The following is a 17153-nucleotide window of genomic DNA, read 5'->3' on the forward strand; positions in this document are numbered from 1 at the left end:
AATAACTATCCTTATTTAAAATAGAACATTGCTTAGGGTTTTTTGGACCCTGTAGCATAACCAACCTTAGGAGCTCCTCTCTACAACCCCTCCTAGGAAAATCTCTTAGCATAGGTGACACATTTTTTCTAAATCGCGTGGAAAAGTGGGCAAAAAGGAAGCACACTGTATTTTAGTATATTCATCACATATTGACCAAAAGGCAAAGCCATCAAGAGAAGACTCTTTCCTTAGTGATGCTGTGAGCTGAGATTTATTCTGCGTTATCCTGGGAAATTGGATTTTAAGCCTAGAAGTGGGAGTTATAGTCCTGTATGACTCCAGTGTGTCTTCTGTCCCCACATTAGTAGGCAATTCTACAGCTTCCTTGGCAGCTTTTGTAACAGTTTGCTTAGTGGTCTCTTAATGCTGCTTTCAGTGAACAGTTACCTGTTAGCCTGTGTAATGCCAAGAAAGTCAGCTAGCACAAGCAAGTATTCTTCATGTGCTTATCTAACATAAATTAGAAGAATGTATGTGATCTGTGAAATGTAACTTGTACTATTGGTTTGCTCTATTTTTTAATTTGTTTTTTTAGCTTTTCTTCCTAGTCAGTAAAGCCTCTGCCTTGCTTTTCTTTTTCCCCCTCTCAGTTACACAAAGATATAACATTGTATTTATTTTATTTGGTGCTGGACAAACTAGTTAGCTCTTTAAGAAGTCTCTCTTAATCTTGCATTATATTATTACTATTACTGGTGTAAGGCCTCTATGTGTAGTCAGACACTATGCCATTACTTCATTCCCCTTGTAAGGGGGGTAGGGTGTGTGGGGGGGGGGGGTGTAGGAAAAGCAACATTGAGAATTTAGGATCTCTCCCTTGAGACCACTAACAATAGTTGGGTATTTCAAGCCCCAACCTGATCGGACTGCTGATTCAGTAACATGCAGATGCCTATTCTGACAACTTGCCAGTCCTTACTGGGTTCCTTTTACAACACCACATGAGGGCTCATGATTATTTTGAAGGTGGCAAAATGTTTCTAGCTGTCTCACTATCCACCGCTTTTCAATATTTATAATTACGCAGGGAGTAATATGTAACTTGTCACCACCTATAAAAGAAGATCTTGATGGAGATCCATCTAAATTCTACTCATTTAATCATCTCAAGCTTTATCCAGTTGTCATTTGATACTATAATTTGCTAGCCTCACATGTACATTAGTAGGTCTGGCAACCATAAGAATGCCTCAAGTCTCCTTTTCAAGATCACCTTAATGCTCTTGTCTCCTATACAACAAGACTGCAGCATACAAATCTCCAGTTACAGATTATGCCTGGATTTCTATCACAAACGTTTTGCCTACATTTCTTCTGCAATATGATCAAAACAATTATTATGCAATGCCCTTTTAAAATGTGTTTTATTTAAATGAAGGGACTCAGCACATCATACAACATGCACTGACAAAGATGAGGTCTGTACTATATACCTGTGAAATTATGTGTAGGCAAACTCTGGCGATTAACAGAAACAGTTGACACAATGGCAGAATGTTCTCTTAGATTATAGGAAGTATGTCTTTTACAATAAGGTATATGTGTCCGGTAAAATAAGCGTTCTTCATAACATACCTGCAGTAGCTATCAGGAGGGCCCCATAGAGAGTACTTCCCATCACCAGAGCTCACTAAGTCAAGAGACATGGTAGGTGAGCGATCTTGAGGAAGGAATGGCACTTGCCTGTTTAATAGACTGTAGAGGTAAGTGATTGCATTCATATTCTTTGTCCTCAGATTGTGAGGGAATATAAACTGGAAATCAAGAAGTTGGCGTGCAGGTAAAGGTGTGGTTAGAAGTTAAATTGGGGTAGTTTGATGAGAGTAAGAACATGAGGGAAAACTCCATAGTTAAGTCATGCATAGTTAATATTTTAGTACTTATTGAAAGTACCAGATAATGCATAACCCAGTACTTTGTACTTAGTTTTTTCCTACTTTCTAGCTTGACTTCATTATGTGTCTGATCCAGGTGTTTTATGACATGGACTGTGAAGAGCTTGCAGAATGTTCTCCATGTGCTATTTTGTGATCATTCCTTCTAGTTGCTTTGCTTGATAGAGGGGGCTAAAATCTTCCTGAAACTCTTGTCTTTTTCGATCTTGCTCAATTATTTAGTCCATTGACCTATTGTCCAACTTGGTTCTAGCTAGTCTCTGTACTTCTGAGAGGTTGATTGTGTGACTTCTTCCTGACTCTATCAGGAATGTTTGTTTGGTGCCATCTCCATAGCCCTTCCACTTCCTCTCTTTTTCTGTTTTTCAGTATGAGCCCAAAAATATTATCTGTTGTACATCCCGATCAGAAACAGATATGTTTTTCGGCTTATCCCTAACCTCACATTTCATCCTATTAAGAAATGGTCTGCCCTACCAATACAAATTAACGTAATAACCCTGAATCAGGGCATTCATGCTTGTAACAGCAGAACAAACTCAGATAGGGACGGAAAGTCCACCTTTTATAGACCGAATTGCTCAAGTTTAATTGATTATATTTTGGTAGATGTCAGAATATGGCCCTGTGTCTTGGATATGGTCGTCATCAGTAGAACAGATAGCGACCATAATTCACCAGGCCTTACCCTGGGTTTTACTCTGAATATCTCTATAGTTACATTCACTCAACACTTGGAAAATAGATGCCAGTTATCCCACAATAAGCGTAGAATTCAATGACCATGAGGCACATCTACAATTTCGCTGAGAAGAGTATAGGAGCCTGCAATAATCTTGACCTTGATTTGAATCCGGTATCTTCCTTTATAGAGATAGGTAAAATTCCCCACAGGGTGTTTGAGGATCTTGAAATAGTCTTCTGTATTGAAGCTGGGAAACAGAATAACAAAAGGAATGGATGTGCCTTCCTGGTATAATAAGCAATTTTGGTTGGCTAAACCAGAAAAACTGGTTATAAAAAATATTGTAAGGCAAGGAAGAAGGGACTAGGACCATGAGAAGTTGGAGCTGCAGTTGGCAGTAACTAGAGAAATAACTATACCACCTTCTGGAATATTGTAGCAATGGGTAATGCAGAGGGGGTTGCCAAAATCAATCGTAATATAACAGCCGAGGTATGGATTTCCCACTTCTCAAGGCTATACTCACCCAGCTGAGAGGAGGGTCCTTTTTTGTAAACTCTAGGGACCCACCATCCTCTTCTATGACAAAGCTTAATGGTCCTGGCGTGTTTCCCCTTTAAACCTGCGAAGAACTGGAACAAGCAATAAGGAAGGTTGTCCCCCATAAAGCTCCAGGCATTTACAAAATTCCTGAGGACCTGTTCCTGTCGGAGACCAAAATTCAGGGCCCCTACCTCACTTTGGTGTTTATTGCTATTCTTAAAGGCCTAAGGATTCCACACTCATGGACCAGAGACAACATTTTTCCTGTGTATAAAAAGGGATCCCTCCTGAACCCTGCTAATTACAGGCCTATAAGACGAATTGATAGTACCCAGAAGCTTTTTAGCAGGGTTACTCTTTCTAGGCTTCAGCAATGGCTTGATGATCATGATGTTTTATGTCCCTTTCAAGCAGGCGTCCATTCCAGTACATCTACTATTGACCAAATATTTAGGCTACAGATGATTTACTGGAAGAGGTTTGTATTTGGTAATGGTAGATTACATGCTGTGTTCGTTGATCTGAGCAGCTTTCAGTCTGGTCCAGACGGCAACTCTTTGGAAAGTGTTATCAGAGATGGGTGTCTCCAATATCTAGGTAGAATTATAGAGAGATTGCACGAAACTAATTATGCCCAGGTTCAATGTGGGATGGTATGCAAACTGACTAAACCATTTCCTATCAGTAGAGGAGTATGATGGGCTGTGTGCTGGCCCAATCCGATTACATTGGTTCTTAATGGCTTAGTAAGACACTTGAATGTTATAATGATGCTTCTAAATTAGCCAGCCCTCATGTCTGCTGACAACAATCTCCTCTTAACCAAATCACCCAAGGGAATCCAGAGAATGATGAACCAGTTTTGCAGCTTTTTTCTTGACAGGGGGTTGGAAATTAATATGTCCAAAACCAAGTACATGGTCTTCAACTCATGCAACTTGACCCGATTGAATCCAACATTGAATGGGGTACCACTTAAGCAGGTACATTTGTTTGAATTTTTACGAGTTACTCTTGTTGCAAAGTTGGAATGGGCTCAAAATGTCTCAAAGCAGAGATTAAAACTGGAACAACAAGTAGGAGGATTGTTAAAGATATATCGGGCTCTTTATTATATACTGTTCGTTCCCGTTCTACAACTCTACTCCTATCAGGCTTTGGGGGTGGCCTTATATGGCACAGAGCTGTGAGGTGATAAACATTTTAAAACTCTAGAAGTGGTGAGGCAGGTGTTGTGCCTACCTGCCAGCACCGCTCTGACTCCTTTAAGGCTTGATGCCTTAGACCAGTCATGGAAAAAGCGCAATCAAACCAATAATTTTCGGGAAGAGGCTCTGTGCCTCACCCGAATTGACATCTTATCGCAGTGGCCTTGAGGAAATCCTCAGACATCCTTCTGCAGTTGATTTCCCCCGGATTAGATACATTAGAAACACACTTTTCGATCTGGGTCTAGCTCATTTCTAGATAGATCCTGAGGGAAGATGTCTCTCTGCTCCAGTAAAGGAATTGAAAGCACAATTTAGAAATTACAGGCTAAACAAGCTCTTAACATCATCGACACCAGGTACGTTAACTGGTCTTTTTGTAATGTCCAAGGATCCTTATTGTACGGAACCATTTGTAGATGAAATCAACCTAAATTTGGTTAGGAAACTTAACTTGCACTTCAGATTTGGAACTTTGCCACTTTGCATTTATACCTCAAGATGGTGAAAGTCAGCCTATTCAGCTACTATGGGTTGCCCATCCTGTGAAAATGAAAAGGAATCGGTGGCCTTTATGTTGTTTTTTTGTCCGGCTTATAGCAAGGCAAGGGCCAGGAGGATAATCCCAACATGTAGACGCCAAGGCACATGGAGGATTGCAGAATATTGCAGACTGCCTTGACTGCCCCCTTGGTGTTTGCAGTTTCAAGATACCTACTGAGCATGTGGTATGTCAGGAGATAATTTGGAGCAGTTTCCAAACCACCAAATGAACCTGGATTTTATGTGTATTGTATCAATACTGTGTAAGAGGTTGTTGTTCTGTGATAACTTCTTTTCACATTTTCACTGTTTTAGATCACAAACTTTATTTTTAATATTTTAATTGTATCATTCTTGTCATACAGTTTTCTCTCTGTTTTTTCTTGTTTGCCTCGTTTTAGGTATTTTACCGAAAAAAAGGAGTATTACACTGAACTGTTTTTATCAAGTATCATCTTATGATCTCTCTCACAACTTCATATGTAATACTTTTTTCCATCATCAGGGAAGAATCCGTACTTTGTATTTGTCATGTTTGCCTTCCGTCCACTTTGTTTCTCTTCTCTGGCAACACTTGTTGGCTTTTGTTGGGCATTTGAGAGGAGGTCCTGTATATCAATCTCTTGATAGTAATTTGTCTTGTAGTGGTGTTTCAAGCCAATATTAGCAGACACCCAAACATCCTTATTATACCAGCACATTTTTCCATCTCACTTTTGCTCAAAACTCAATTATAGCCACACTCTAGATTTGGACACTTTCATGTTCAGAGCCAGAGAACATTGGCTTGTTGCCAGGCTTGCTATACCTTCTGGACTCTTTGCCTTTTATCTCTTTTGTCGATTGGTAGGGACCTCTCGTCAAGCGTGCTTCTGGGGCAGAGTTGCAGTATTTTTTTCTGTGCTTTTCTTGTATGTGCTACAGCCTCAGATTCTTTGTTTTTCATTCTGCTTTAGAATAGTCAATCCTGGTTCATGTGAGCATTGACCGGATGGAGGAATAGGTATATGCCCCTTCTTGTATCTGCTGTCTGGCACTGCTTAAACGCATGCCCGTGCTCCCACACTGCGTAATTTGTCTGCTCCTCATCCTCTATCCTAAGGGCGGGGTCGTCTGATTCACAGCCCTGGTCTTTCAGGGGATTCCTTATGTTGCCATTTCTATGTGGCCAGCAAATCATTTAGTGCTTGTGTCATGGCTATCCCTCCACAGATATATGGGGGCCATCTTGATGTTTCTCGTCACCTGTAATTTGATGACTTTTATCTTGTAGCTCCCCTTAATTTGATCCTGAAAGGAACAAAAATGTAAACTGTTCATGTGTTGACCCATGAAGAATGGCTCTCAAGCCTGTTCTTCACCTTTGATTTGCAACTGCTACTCACTCTTGTGCACTCTGGTAGCGTACACCCTCCTGGATAGGCTGTTGGATATGTCTACAGCGAAGCATCATGTACCTCTTGTAGCTAGTTTATAAGGGTGGAGGCTAAGCAGATTGTGAACGTGGAAATTACACCATGGCATTAACTTTCATGGAAAAATCGATGTATACTACCATATGTGTGGTATGCCACTTTCTGTTGCGATTGAACGATCCCCATCTCACTGAACAAGACAAATGCCATTTGTTTCGTCCAAGAACACATAATTTTTGTATTTGCTATTTATTAAAAAAGTGTATAACTCTCTCTCTCTCTCTTTGTGATCCTTAGATCGTACGAACTGACCTCAAAGCTCTCAGGGACTTTGATCTAGGTGGGGCTCCCTACGGGTACACTCCTTTTTGTGAGAGTCGTAAAGAAATGGACGGCTACCGTTTCTGGAAATCTGGATATTGGCAAATGCATCTGGGTCATAGGAAGTATCACATAAGGTAACAAAAGATATCCTCTGTGTATGAATCAACTTTGGAGTGATATTCTGTGATACCTGTACTGGCTTTAGTTTGAAAGTATTAAAAAATGTGTTAATCGAATCACTGGAATACTTCTTGGTATTTCAGATTTTCCATTCACTTCCTTATCTTTGTATATTTACTGTGTGTATGCTTTTCAGTCGAGTTATGTTTTTTTAAAATTTGTTTTCAAATTCTTATCACAAGCTTTTATATTTCTGTGTTTTGTTACTTTCTGTCTGCTAACCTTCCTTTTTTAGTTCACAAATTGTATTCTTCATTCTGCACAGCTTTTTAAGTGTTTTTATTCTTATTGATTTTCCGGATCTTTTAGAAACTGGACTTTTATTTCAACCCCCTCCCCTTTAGTTCTTAGCTTGTTATTTGTATTTATCAGCAGTACGATTTATGTTTCATTACATTCAACATATTATTTAAATTCTCTTTAAGCCTGGTGAATCTTTTCCTCCAGTTTTCCTGAAAGTTTTATATTTTCAATCCATTCTTTAATTTGCCAATGTATTGGGTCATGTTAAACATTCAGGTAATGCTCCTGAAAGTAAAACATGTTTGGTAGTTGGATTACCATAAATGTTTCTCTCTCCCTGAATGTTACAGACATGGCTGGTAATTACCAACAGCTGCAAAGGTATTACTGCATGCCTCTCTATCAGTCTACTGTTTAATTGTGCAAGAAAAGAACTCTTGTCAACTGTGTTGATTATTCACCAGAATCTGGACAATATCTAAATATTGTGGAAGTGACTTTTTTTTTGTTTTATATAGTGCGAACTCGACCCAAAGATTTCAGGTATGAGAGCGCTTTACATGAGCACCAGTTCCGTCGTTACAGATGGACACTTTAGTTTCAGATGGACACATTCATTTTTGTAGGCATGGGGAGATTAAGTGATTTGCCCAGAATCACAGAATGTTGAGCGTCTTTGCCGAGACTCGAACCGGCTCCTCAGCTTCGAGGTCGACCCCTCTAGCCATAAGGCTGCATCCTCTCCCCACTAGTAATGTTAATACAGAACCAGCTATTTCTGTATTATATTCTGGCAGAATTCATATCTGGGTCTTATTGTGTACCAAAGGCAGAGGTGTGAAAGTAGCCCTGCACCGCCTGTGCACACTGTATAATATGATCTTATTTCTCACAATGGGATCCTCTTTTTGAGATCCCTGACCTAGGTTGAATACTCCGCTTCTCTCTCAAAAGGTGAATCCAGTTCTTAAGGTGCCATGAGTGAAATTTCTTCCTAAAGTAGTTGTCATTCCCTCACTTATCCCACAGTTGAAGCCTTTGGTGGGTCTGAAACCTTGCGACTGAGCTATTCTTTCTCAATGGAGTTTCCTGGCTTCTAATTCATGTCTTTATAATTCAGGGTTAGGTTATTCTAAACAAAGATAGACTGGTTTCTATGAAGAACACCGGCCTAACCTTGGTAGATTGGCAGAAGTATCAAGATCTTTTTATAGATAATGCATGTGGTATATATGCAACAAACAACAAAAACAACATAAAGGTTAATTGCAAGTTAATTAAAAAGATAAAAAGTGGAGTGAGAATAATGATGCAAAGTAAAAAAAAAACATTGGATGTAGAAATTATTAATAATGAAATAAATGTGCCATGAGAAAAAAGATATCCCATTATAAAATGCATGCAAGTTTTAAGTGTCTTACATGTGGTGACTCTGTCCAGCTTCTGAACAAGACACACAAGCACCACCGCTATGCACTAACATCAGCTCCCTCCTACCAATTTTGTTTCTTTACATAAAACATTAGTACAGAACTTTTGCAAAGTTTGCAGGGATTCAAAATGGCTTCTACACAGTGTTACATCCTGCACCTGCGAGCTATCAGGCTACAATTATCACCATTTCAAGATCTTGTATGCGTTTCATAGAATAAAGCTTGAATTTCTTCTATGTTTAGTTTCATTTTTTAAACTCATTTAAAAAAATTGGCTCATGCTTACTTGTGTTTTGTTCACAGACTTAAATCAATGTTGCTTCCACTCAAATAAATGAAGATTAGTTATTCATTATGTTTGAATCATCTGAAGCTCTTTTGATATGTTATGTTTTTTATGTCACTGTAGGACAACACCAAAGCATTTCTCGCACCATTTGCACTTCTGCAGGGGCAATGTATAACATCTACAGAAAAAAAGATATGACGAAGCACAAAACTTAACAGAAGATCACTTACATAATGTTGTTAATGCATAGTGTGCTACATACCTTTCTCCGTTCCATTACTTAATTTGTTTTGTTAGTTTTCTGTTTTCAACAACCATCAGCATCTCTGGTTATCTTAACATCCTTGCGTTTCACAAGTTTAAAGAGGCAGCTTCCAAATGTGCCTGATGATTAACTAAGTCCTTCTGAGTAGTTGGGCAAATATTTATGTTTTAACCATTTATTCAAATTCATCACAACCAGTATTTTATGGTAAGTCTTCATATCTGAAAGAGACACGTTAGTGATAGATTCCTTACCTTAGAATATCCCAAGGCATCAGACTGGATCCGGAAAGTTTTTTGTCAGCAGTACTCCTGTGTGTCGGTAGGTTGCGTTGTTCGGCTCCGTGTCCGTCGCTGGCGTCGTAAGCGTCGAGATGACGTCATGGAGACTACTTAGGCACAACCCATGCGCACTGAGGTCAGTTCTTTTTTTCCGCACCTTTAAGAGCAGATCCGGTTAGAGCACGTAACTCAGTCACTTTTTGACAATATTTTTGAGACTTTTGTTTCCTGTAAGTCTACTCTGGTGCACGTAGGGATGCCTGGTTTTAAGTCTTGTGGGGCCTGCAGACCCAATATGCCGGTGGCGGACCCCCAAGACGTCTGTCTCTACTGCCTGAAGAGCAACCATGACTCTCGGTCCTGTATGAACTGTCTGGCCATGGAAGCTGCTTGAGGTCCGGCACTCGTCCCAGCGCTGTTCACGGTGCAGGGGTCGCTCCAGAGAACGCTCGCGGGGCCACCATCATCGCTCCTCGGGCTCCAAGTCTTCACCCTCGGATTCGGGTAAGAGACGATACAAAAAGAAGCTGAAGAAGCATTGTCGCTCTCCAACATCCCCCCCGTCGGTCCCCGGATGCGGACGAGGAGGACAGGGGTTCTGCCCCTGTGGCTCCTTCGGAGCCCAGAAATCCCACGGCCTACCCACCTTATCCTGGTCCGTCGGCGACTCCTGCACAGGTGCAAGATTTTCTTGCTACCATGGACCGCCTGTTTAGGCCCCGGGCTCCCGCCGGCGTGCCCTTGGGCCCCCCGGTCCCCTGTCAGGATCCTGTCGACTTGTTGGTGCCACGGCGGCTCCGGGCCCGGCGGCTCCGGATTCTACGCCGCTGGCTCCGGCCACTGCAACACAAAGTCCCATGCTGCCGGCTCCGGCCCCAGCGCCATCCTCGGCTCCGCCTCCGGCGCTGCAGTGGATACCATTTGTTCCACCCTTGCCCCTGTTCCAGGACATTTTTGTCCCTACCTGTGATCCGCATTGGGACACGGCGCCGGTTCCGCCCCGCCCGGCGCCGTTTGTTCCTTCCCCAGTCAATGGCTTGCTACCGCGGTCTGTACCACACACGGTGGAGGTGGAGGACGACTGGGAGGGGTCCGAGGACCCTTTCGCTCGTCAGTGTCACTCAGGGTAGGACTGGATGGACAACTTTTAGGAGGCGGGCGGCCTGGATGCCTCCTCTGACCCAGGGTTTGCCTCTCCCCCGCCTACTATGGAGGAGGACTTTTCTTACACAGTGGTGCTCTGTTGGGCAGCTGAGGTCCTCAACCTTGATCTCCCTATGGTGGCCCTAAAAACTAATCTCCTCACTGAGGTGCTCCAGACAGCGTCCACTTCGTCGGAGCCCCTGCTGCCATTTAATGACGCCCTCACTGACGTCTAACTGGGCACATGGTAGCGGCCAGCCACAGGGCCCCTGTGGATAAGAACGTCGCTAGGCGTCATTGCCCGGCGCCGGGTGACCGTGCCTTTCTGACCACTCATCCTACGCCCAAGAGCCTGGTCATCCAAGCCTCGACTTCCCAGAGTGCCTTTCCCACGGCTCCGCCGGATAAGGACTCTAAGAAGCTGGAGCAGTTCGGCAAGCAGTTGTTCTCTTCGGCCAGCTTAGGGCTGCGGCCGGTGAACAAGGCATGCCTATTGGGCCACTATTTCCAAGCCGTGTGGGATACAGTTGCACAGGTGTTGCCTGAGTGTCCTGAAGAGATCCAAGCTGTGCTGTCCCAAGCTGTTGCCGAGGGGCAAATTCTAAGACTGTGGCGCTTCGTTGCCATGCCTGGTGGAGATCTACAGACGTCCAAAGCTCACTCATGGACATGCCCTTTTATGGCACTCGCCTGTTTGGCGATAAAGCCGACAGTGCGCTGGAGTGTTTTAAGGACTCTCGGGCTACGTCCAAGTCTTTAGGTCTCTCCTCCACGCGCCCGGCCACGTCTACTTTTCATTTCTTTCATGGCCATGGAAGGGTCGCCCCGGCCCACTCGGTCAGTCAGAAGCTGCGGAGAACCAAACTCAGCGCTGCCATGGGCGTGGAGGCCGCCGCGGCGACACAGGTGGCCAGCGTGAGGGTCAGTCCACCTCCAATCCTGCAGCATCCACCTCAAAGCCTTCCTAGTTTGAGCTTTGGAGTGCACCCCACACCAGTGGGCGGCAGGATTCGACATCACCTTCCTCACTGGCGTTCTGTCACTTCCGACAAGTGGGTGCTGCAACTCGTCCAGAGGGTTACTCCCTCCCCTTCGAGTCTACCCACCAGCCATGCCACCTCAGTTCCACCGAATGTTGGGGGATCACTTTGCGCTTCTCCAACAGGAAGTTATGGCCCTCTTGGCCAAGGGTGCCATCGAACGCGTTCCTAGGCCAGAAGTAGGACGTGGTTGATATTCCCACTACTTTCTGGTCCCCAAGAAGGACAAGGGGGGCTTGTGCCCCATCTTAGACCTCAGGAACGTCAATCGCTTCCTCCGGAAGGAGAAGTTCAAGATGTTGACTCTGGCTCAGGTCCTGGCTGCCCTCGACCATGGAGACTGGATTGTAGCGTTGGAGTTGCAGGACGCATATTTTCACATCCCCGTCCTGCAGGCCCACCAGCGTTACCTACGGTTCACGGTAGGCCAGGCTCATTTTCAGTTTGCCGTGCTCCCTTTCAGCCTTACCAGCGCTCCTCGGTTGTTCACGAAAGTGGTGGCGGTGGTTGCAGCTCACCTGCGCATGTCAAGGGTGTCAGTCTTCCCCTACCTCGACAACTGGTTGTTGAAGGCGGGCTCGCCCCAAGCAGTTGTTACCCACCTTCAGACTACGGCCGACCTCCTGCATTTGCTGGGGTTCTCCATTAACGTGCCGAAGTCGCACCTGATTCGCTCTCAGAAGCTTCCCTTCATTGGGGCGGTTCTGGATTTGACTCGGTTTCGGGTTTATCCTCCCGAGGAGCGAGTCTGGGATATTCAGGCTATGATTCCGATCTTTCAGCCTCTGTACCGGGTTTCAGTCAGGATGACCCTTCGGCTCCTGGGTCTAATGGCCTTCTACATCCAGCTAGTGCAACATGCCAGATGGCATATGCGGGCTCTGCAGTGGGCCCTGAAGTTCCAGTGGGCACAGCATCAGGGCAACCTGTCCGATCATGTCCAGATCTCACTGCACGACAACTGCAGTGGTGGTTAATCACTCGCGATTGGGTCAGTGGCAGATCCCTCTCCCTTCCCCAACGGGAGCACACAGTGGTGACAGATGCATCCCTCCTGGGATGGGGCTGCCACATGGGAGAGGTGGAGATCAGATATCCATATCAACGTTTTGGAGCTTCGGGCGATCCGACTTGCACTGAAAGCATTCCTACCCTCTGTCCGGGGAAGTGTAGTGCTGGTGTTCATGGACAACACCACCGCCATGTGGTACTGCAACAAACAGGTCGGGTGGGGTCTTGGACCCTATGTCAGGAGGCTTTCCGCTTCTGGACATTGCTGGAACATCAAGGCATCTCCTTGGTGGTTCAACACCTGGAAGGTTCTCTGAACGCTAGGGCGGACGAACTCAGCTGCCGGTGCTTGATGGATCATGAATGGCGTCTGAACTCGGAAGTGGAGCAAGGTCTCTTTCTGCAGTGGGGAGAGCCTTGGTTAGATCTATTCACCACCAAAGAGAACAAGCAATGTCATCAGTTCTGCGCGTTGGAATTTCCAAGGTGCCACTCGCTCGATGACTCTTTTCGTCTGAGTGGAGTTGCGGTCTGTTGTACACTTTTCCGCCTATAACACTTCTGTTCAGAGTGCTGAAGAAGATTCGGTGCGACCGGGCCCAAATCATCCTTGTGGCTCCAGATTGGGCACAAAGATACTGATATCCGTCCGGAGCTACTTAACCAAGCGATCGATCCCACGATCCGACTGCCTCTTCGGGAGGATCTTCTGTCGCAGCAGCAGGGGACAGTTCTCCACCCGAACCGGTCCAGCCTCTACCTCCATGCGTGGAGATTGAGCGGCGACAGTTGACAGCCTTCAATCTTCCTCCCGAAATCTGTGATGTCATTCTGGCAGCCAGGCGTCCCTTCACTAAAACGGTATACGCCTGCAGGTGGAACAAGTTTGTGGCATGGTGCACAGCGAAGGCTGTGGATCCCTTTCTTCCCCTCTTTCCGAGGTTCATCTGTTCCTTCTTTCTTTGGCCCAGCAGGGCTCTGCTCTGGGCACTATCAAAGGTTATCTTTCGGCCATCTCTGCCTTTCTACGGCTTCTAGATCAGCTTTCTCTTTTTAAGTCTCCAGTTGTTAACCGTTTCCTGAAAGGCATTACGCACACGTTTCCTCCTGTGCCGTTCATAATGCCTCAATGGGACTTAAACCTTGTCTTGACGTATCTGATGTGCCCTCCCTTTAAGCCCATTCATAACTGTCCTTTGCATCTTCCCACTCTCAAGACAGCATTCCTGGTAGCTTGCACCTCTACCAGAGAGCCTTGGTTAGATCTATTCACCACCAAAGAGAACAAGCAATGTTATCAGTTCTGCGCGTTGGAATTTCCAAGGTGCCACTCGCTCGATGACTCTTTTCGTCTGAGTGGAGTTGCGGTCTGTTGTACACTTTTCTGCCTATAACACTTCTGTTCAGAGTGTTGAAGAAGATTCGGTGCGACCGGGCCCAAGTCATCCTTGTGGCTCCAGATTGGGCACAAATATACTGATATCCGTCCGGAGCTACTCAACCAAGCGATCGATCCCACGATCCGACTGCCTCTTCGGGAGGATCTTCTGTCGCAGCAGCAGGGGACAGTTCTCCACCCGAACCGGTCCAGCCTCTACCTCCATGCGTGGAGATTGAGCGGCGACAGTTGACAGCCTTCAATCTTCCTCCCGAAATCTGTGATGTCATTCTGGCAGCCAGGCGTCCCTTCACTAAAACGGTATACGCCTGCAGGTGGAACAAGTTTGTGGCATGGTGCACAGCGAAGGCTGTGGATCCCTTTCTTCCCCTCTTTCCGAGGTTCTTCTGTTCCTTCTTTCTTTGGCCCAGCAGGGCTCTGCTCTGGGCACTATCAAAGGTTATCTTTCGGCCATCTCTGCCTTTCTACGGCTTCCAGATCAGCTTTCTCTTTTTAAGTCTCCAGTTGTTAACCGTTTCCTGAAAGGCATTACGCACACGTTTCCTCCTGTGCCGTTCATAATGCCTCAATGGGACTTAAACCTTGTCTTGACGTTTCTGATGTGCCCTCCCTTTAAGCCCATTCATAACTGTCCTTTGCGTCTTCCCACTCTCAAGACAGCATTCCTGGTAGCTTGCACCTCTACCAGAAGAGTGAGTGAGCTCCAGGCTCTTTCTTCCAAACCTCCTTTCCTTTCGGTTAACCTGGACAAGGTGGTTTTAAGGGCGGTCCTTCCTTCCTGCCAAAGGTTGTCACGCCCTTCCACATTGGGCAGACCATAACTTTGCCCACCTTCTTTCCGCCTCCTTCAAAAGAGGAAGAGAGGCTCCACCGTCTGGACCCAAAATGTGCACTCTCATCTATCTAAAGCACCCACAACATTTCCGGTTGGTTGTTGGCTAAGTGGGTGCCAAAAAAGGTTGGGCAGTCCATAAACGGACCATCTCTCGATGGGTCGTTCTGTGCATCAAAGCATGTTACTCATTGGCTAAGAAGGAGCCTCCTGTGGGGCTGCATGGCTATTCTACCAGGGTGACGGTAGCCACTACAGCCTTGGGACGCGGCGTTCCCTTGCAGGATATTTGTCAGGCAGCTACGAGGGCCTCGCTGCACTCGTTTACCAAGCAATACTGCCTTTACAGTCAAGTCCGGAGAGACAGCTTCTTTGGCCATTCTGTTCTCCGTGACTTTCTGGTATAATCTTGTTCGCAGACCCACCACCGGGGTTGGTATTGCTGGGGTATCTATTCTAAGGTAAGGAATCTATCACTAACGAGTCTCTTTCAGATGCACAAGTTACTACTTGTGTACCACTATATATGTAAGAGAAATTAGTTAGTGATAGATTCCTTACCGCCCTACCCATCCTCCCCATTCTGCAAACTGATTTCTAGGGTTAAGGTCATCCCTTTCCCCTGCTGACGAAAAACTTACCAGATCTAGTCTGATGCCTGGGGATATTCTACGGTAAGGAATTTATCACTAACTAATGTCACTTACAGATGTATTGTTACACAAATAGTAACTTGTGCATTACCCACCTTACTCTCCTTAGGCTTCCTTCCCCTCTATTAACGAGTGTGCATGCTATTACCAGTCATTTATTGAAATACGCTTTGTATCCATCACAAAAGCACCATCTCAAGACATTGTGTTACAGTCCCTCCTCCAGATTGCAGATCTTCATCACATCTGTCTGTGGTGTCTTTGCACTAAACAAGTCCTTTGACAAATAGTGCTTCTTGGTGCACCACAAAGCTATCAAGGAGTAGGGAGTCAAACTTTACATTGTCTAGCATAAAATGTGAGGTTGCTCCTGTTCCAGATCACAAGATCAGACCCACTCCATATTGCCCTAATAGGGAAAAATAGAGGGATACGTCAAAAAAGTAAGCATGGATTTTCAAAGTCCAGATGCTCCTGTTCTCGGGAGAGATCTTGTAGTCTGTGTTCCTGAAACCAAACACTAACTTTGCCTTCCACTTCGGACCTGATGCTAAACAGGGAGCCACATCACCCCAAATTTCCACGTCATTGTGGATTGTGAAGCAAGTTTGGGCCTTGAACAAGGCCTTGCTACATATATCCTAAATTATTTCGGCTCCCACTGGTGCACCATCTGACCCCCACAGACCAAACAAATGCCCTGAAAGTTTGGCTACAGGAGGCCCTCCCCAGCACCAACTGACGCCACACAAAGTCATCCCTCTCTACGTCCAGTAGTGGGTTGTTCATCCAGCCCTGTGTATCAGTCGTGCCTTCATTGACACTGCTTCAGGTTCCAGACACACTGGTTCCAGAGCCAGTTTTGTCTCTGACCTCAGATTAAGATCATTCATTGGCTATGATTTGATCAATGGTGCTATTCAATAACAAAAAAAATCAAGCAGTGTGGCTCCCCTCCAGTTCCACTACCACAAGAGCAGTACCTCAGAAGGGTGTCCAGTTTTGGGTGTTATTCTGAAACAATACAATGTTTTTAACGTGCTCAACATATGATGACCATAAGGAGGTGAATAGCTTGCTATCTCATTGTTTTACTGATGCTGATTTATAACTCAATCTGAGGAATGCCAGTGGGCTGGATAACTCTCCCGAATCTCATTTATTCTCCTTTATAACCTTAGACTGAAGAAAATTCTTCTATCGCACTTGGGGTTAAGAGGGTGGTAGAAGAACTAGAACTGCCCCTTCTTGCGAAGCAGAATATGGCAAATCTTACAGAAACTTTTTAACCTGACCTTCTACTTCAGAGCCTCTGATGCCATAACATGAGGCTCTGGTTGACCTGATTATGTCACTCTGGTTTACACCTTCCTATACACAGGCGGTGAACCACACCCTTGCTAGGCAGCCTGATCGACTCATGGTGACACTAGGTGTTTGTCGAAACATAAAGTTCTTCATTTATTCTGGCAGTGCCTTTTCTGAATGTCTTCTGCCTTTTGGTTCGAAACAGTCATGCTCCCAGGGACATGGCAAGTGAGGTTCTTCTTGCTGCACCTGAAGATTTATACGTAATGCTTCACAGAAAGGGTCCGATATTATGATTTAGCCCATACATGAAAGACTCATTTGCTTGTGCAGGGAGCACCAGCTTCCTCAAAAAGTGACAGATCTGGATGCACTTCTCTTGATTTTCTAGAGACTTCCAGGTTCCAGTGATGGATATGCC

At 45.1% G+C, this 17153-nt stretch overlaps 1 protein-coding gene across 1 annotated transcript in view; it reads left to right on the forward strand.

Annotated features, from left to right (window-relative positions):
- The window catches only part of UGGT2 (UDP-glucose glycoprotein glucosyltransferase 2), a 1432652-nt gene that overhangs the window by 1303623 nt on the left and 111876 nt on the right, over nt 1-17153 (forward strand). The window contains exon 35 of the mRNA XM_086936163.1: nt 6629-6789. Within this exon, the coding sequence (XP_086792289.1) occupies nt 6629-6789 (161 nt within the window). The remainder of the gene's footprint in view (nt 1-6628; nt 6790-17153) is intronic.

The sequence above is a fragment of the Lissotriton vulgaris genome, chromosome 8 (genome assembly GCF_964263255.1).
Source record: "Lissotriton vulgaris chromosome 8, aLisVul1.2, whole genome shotgun sequence".
In the NCBI taxonomy this organism is placed as follows: domain Eukaryota; kingdom Metazoa; phylum Chordata; class Amphibia; order Caudata; family Salamandridae; genus Lissotriton; species Lissotriton vulgaris.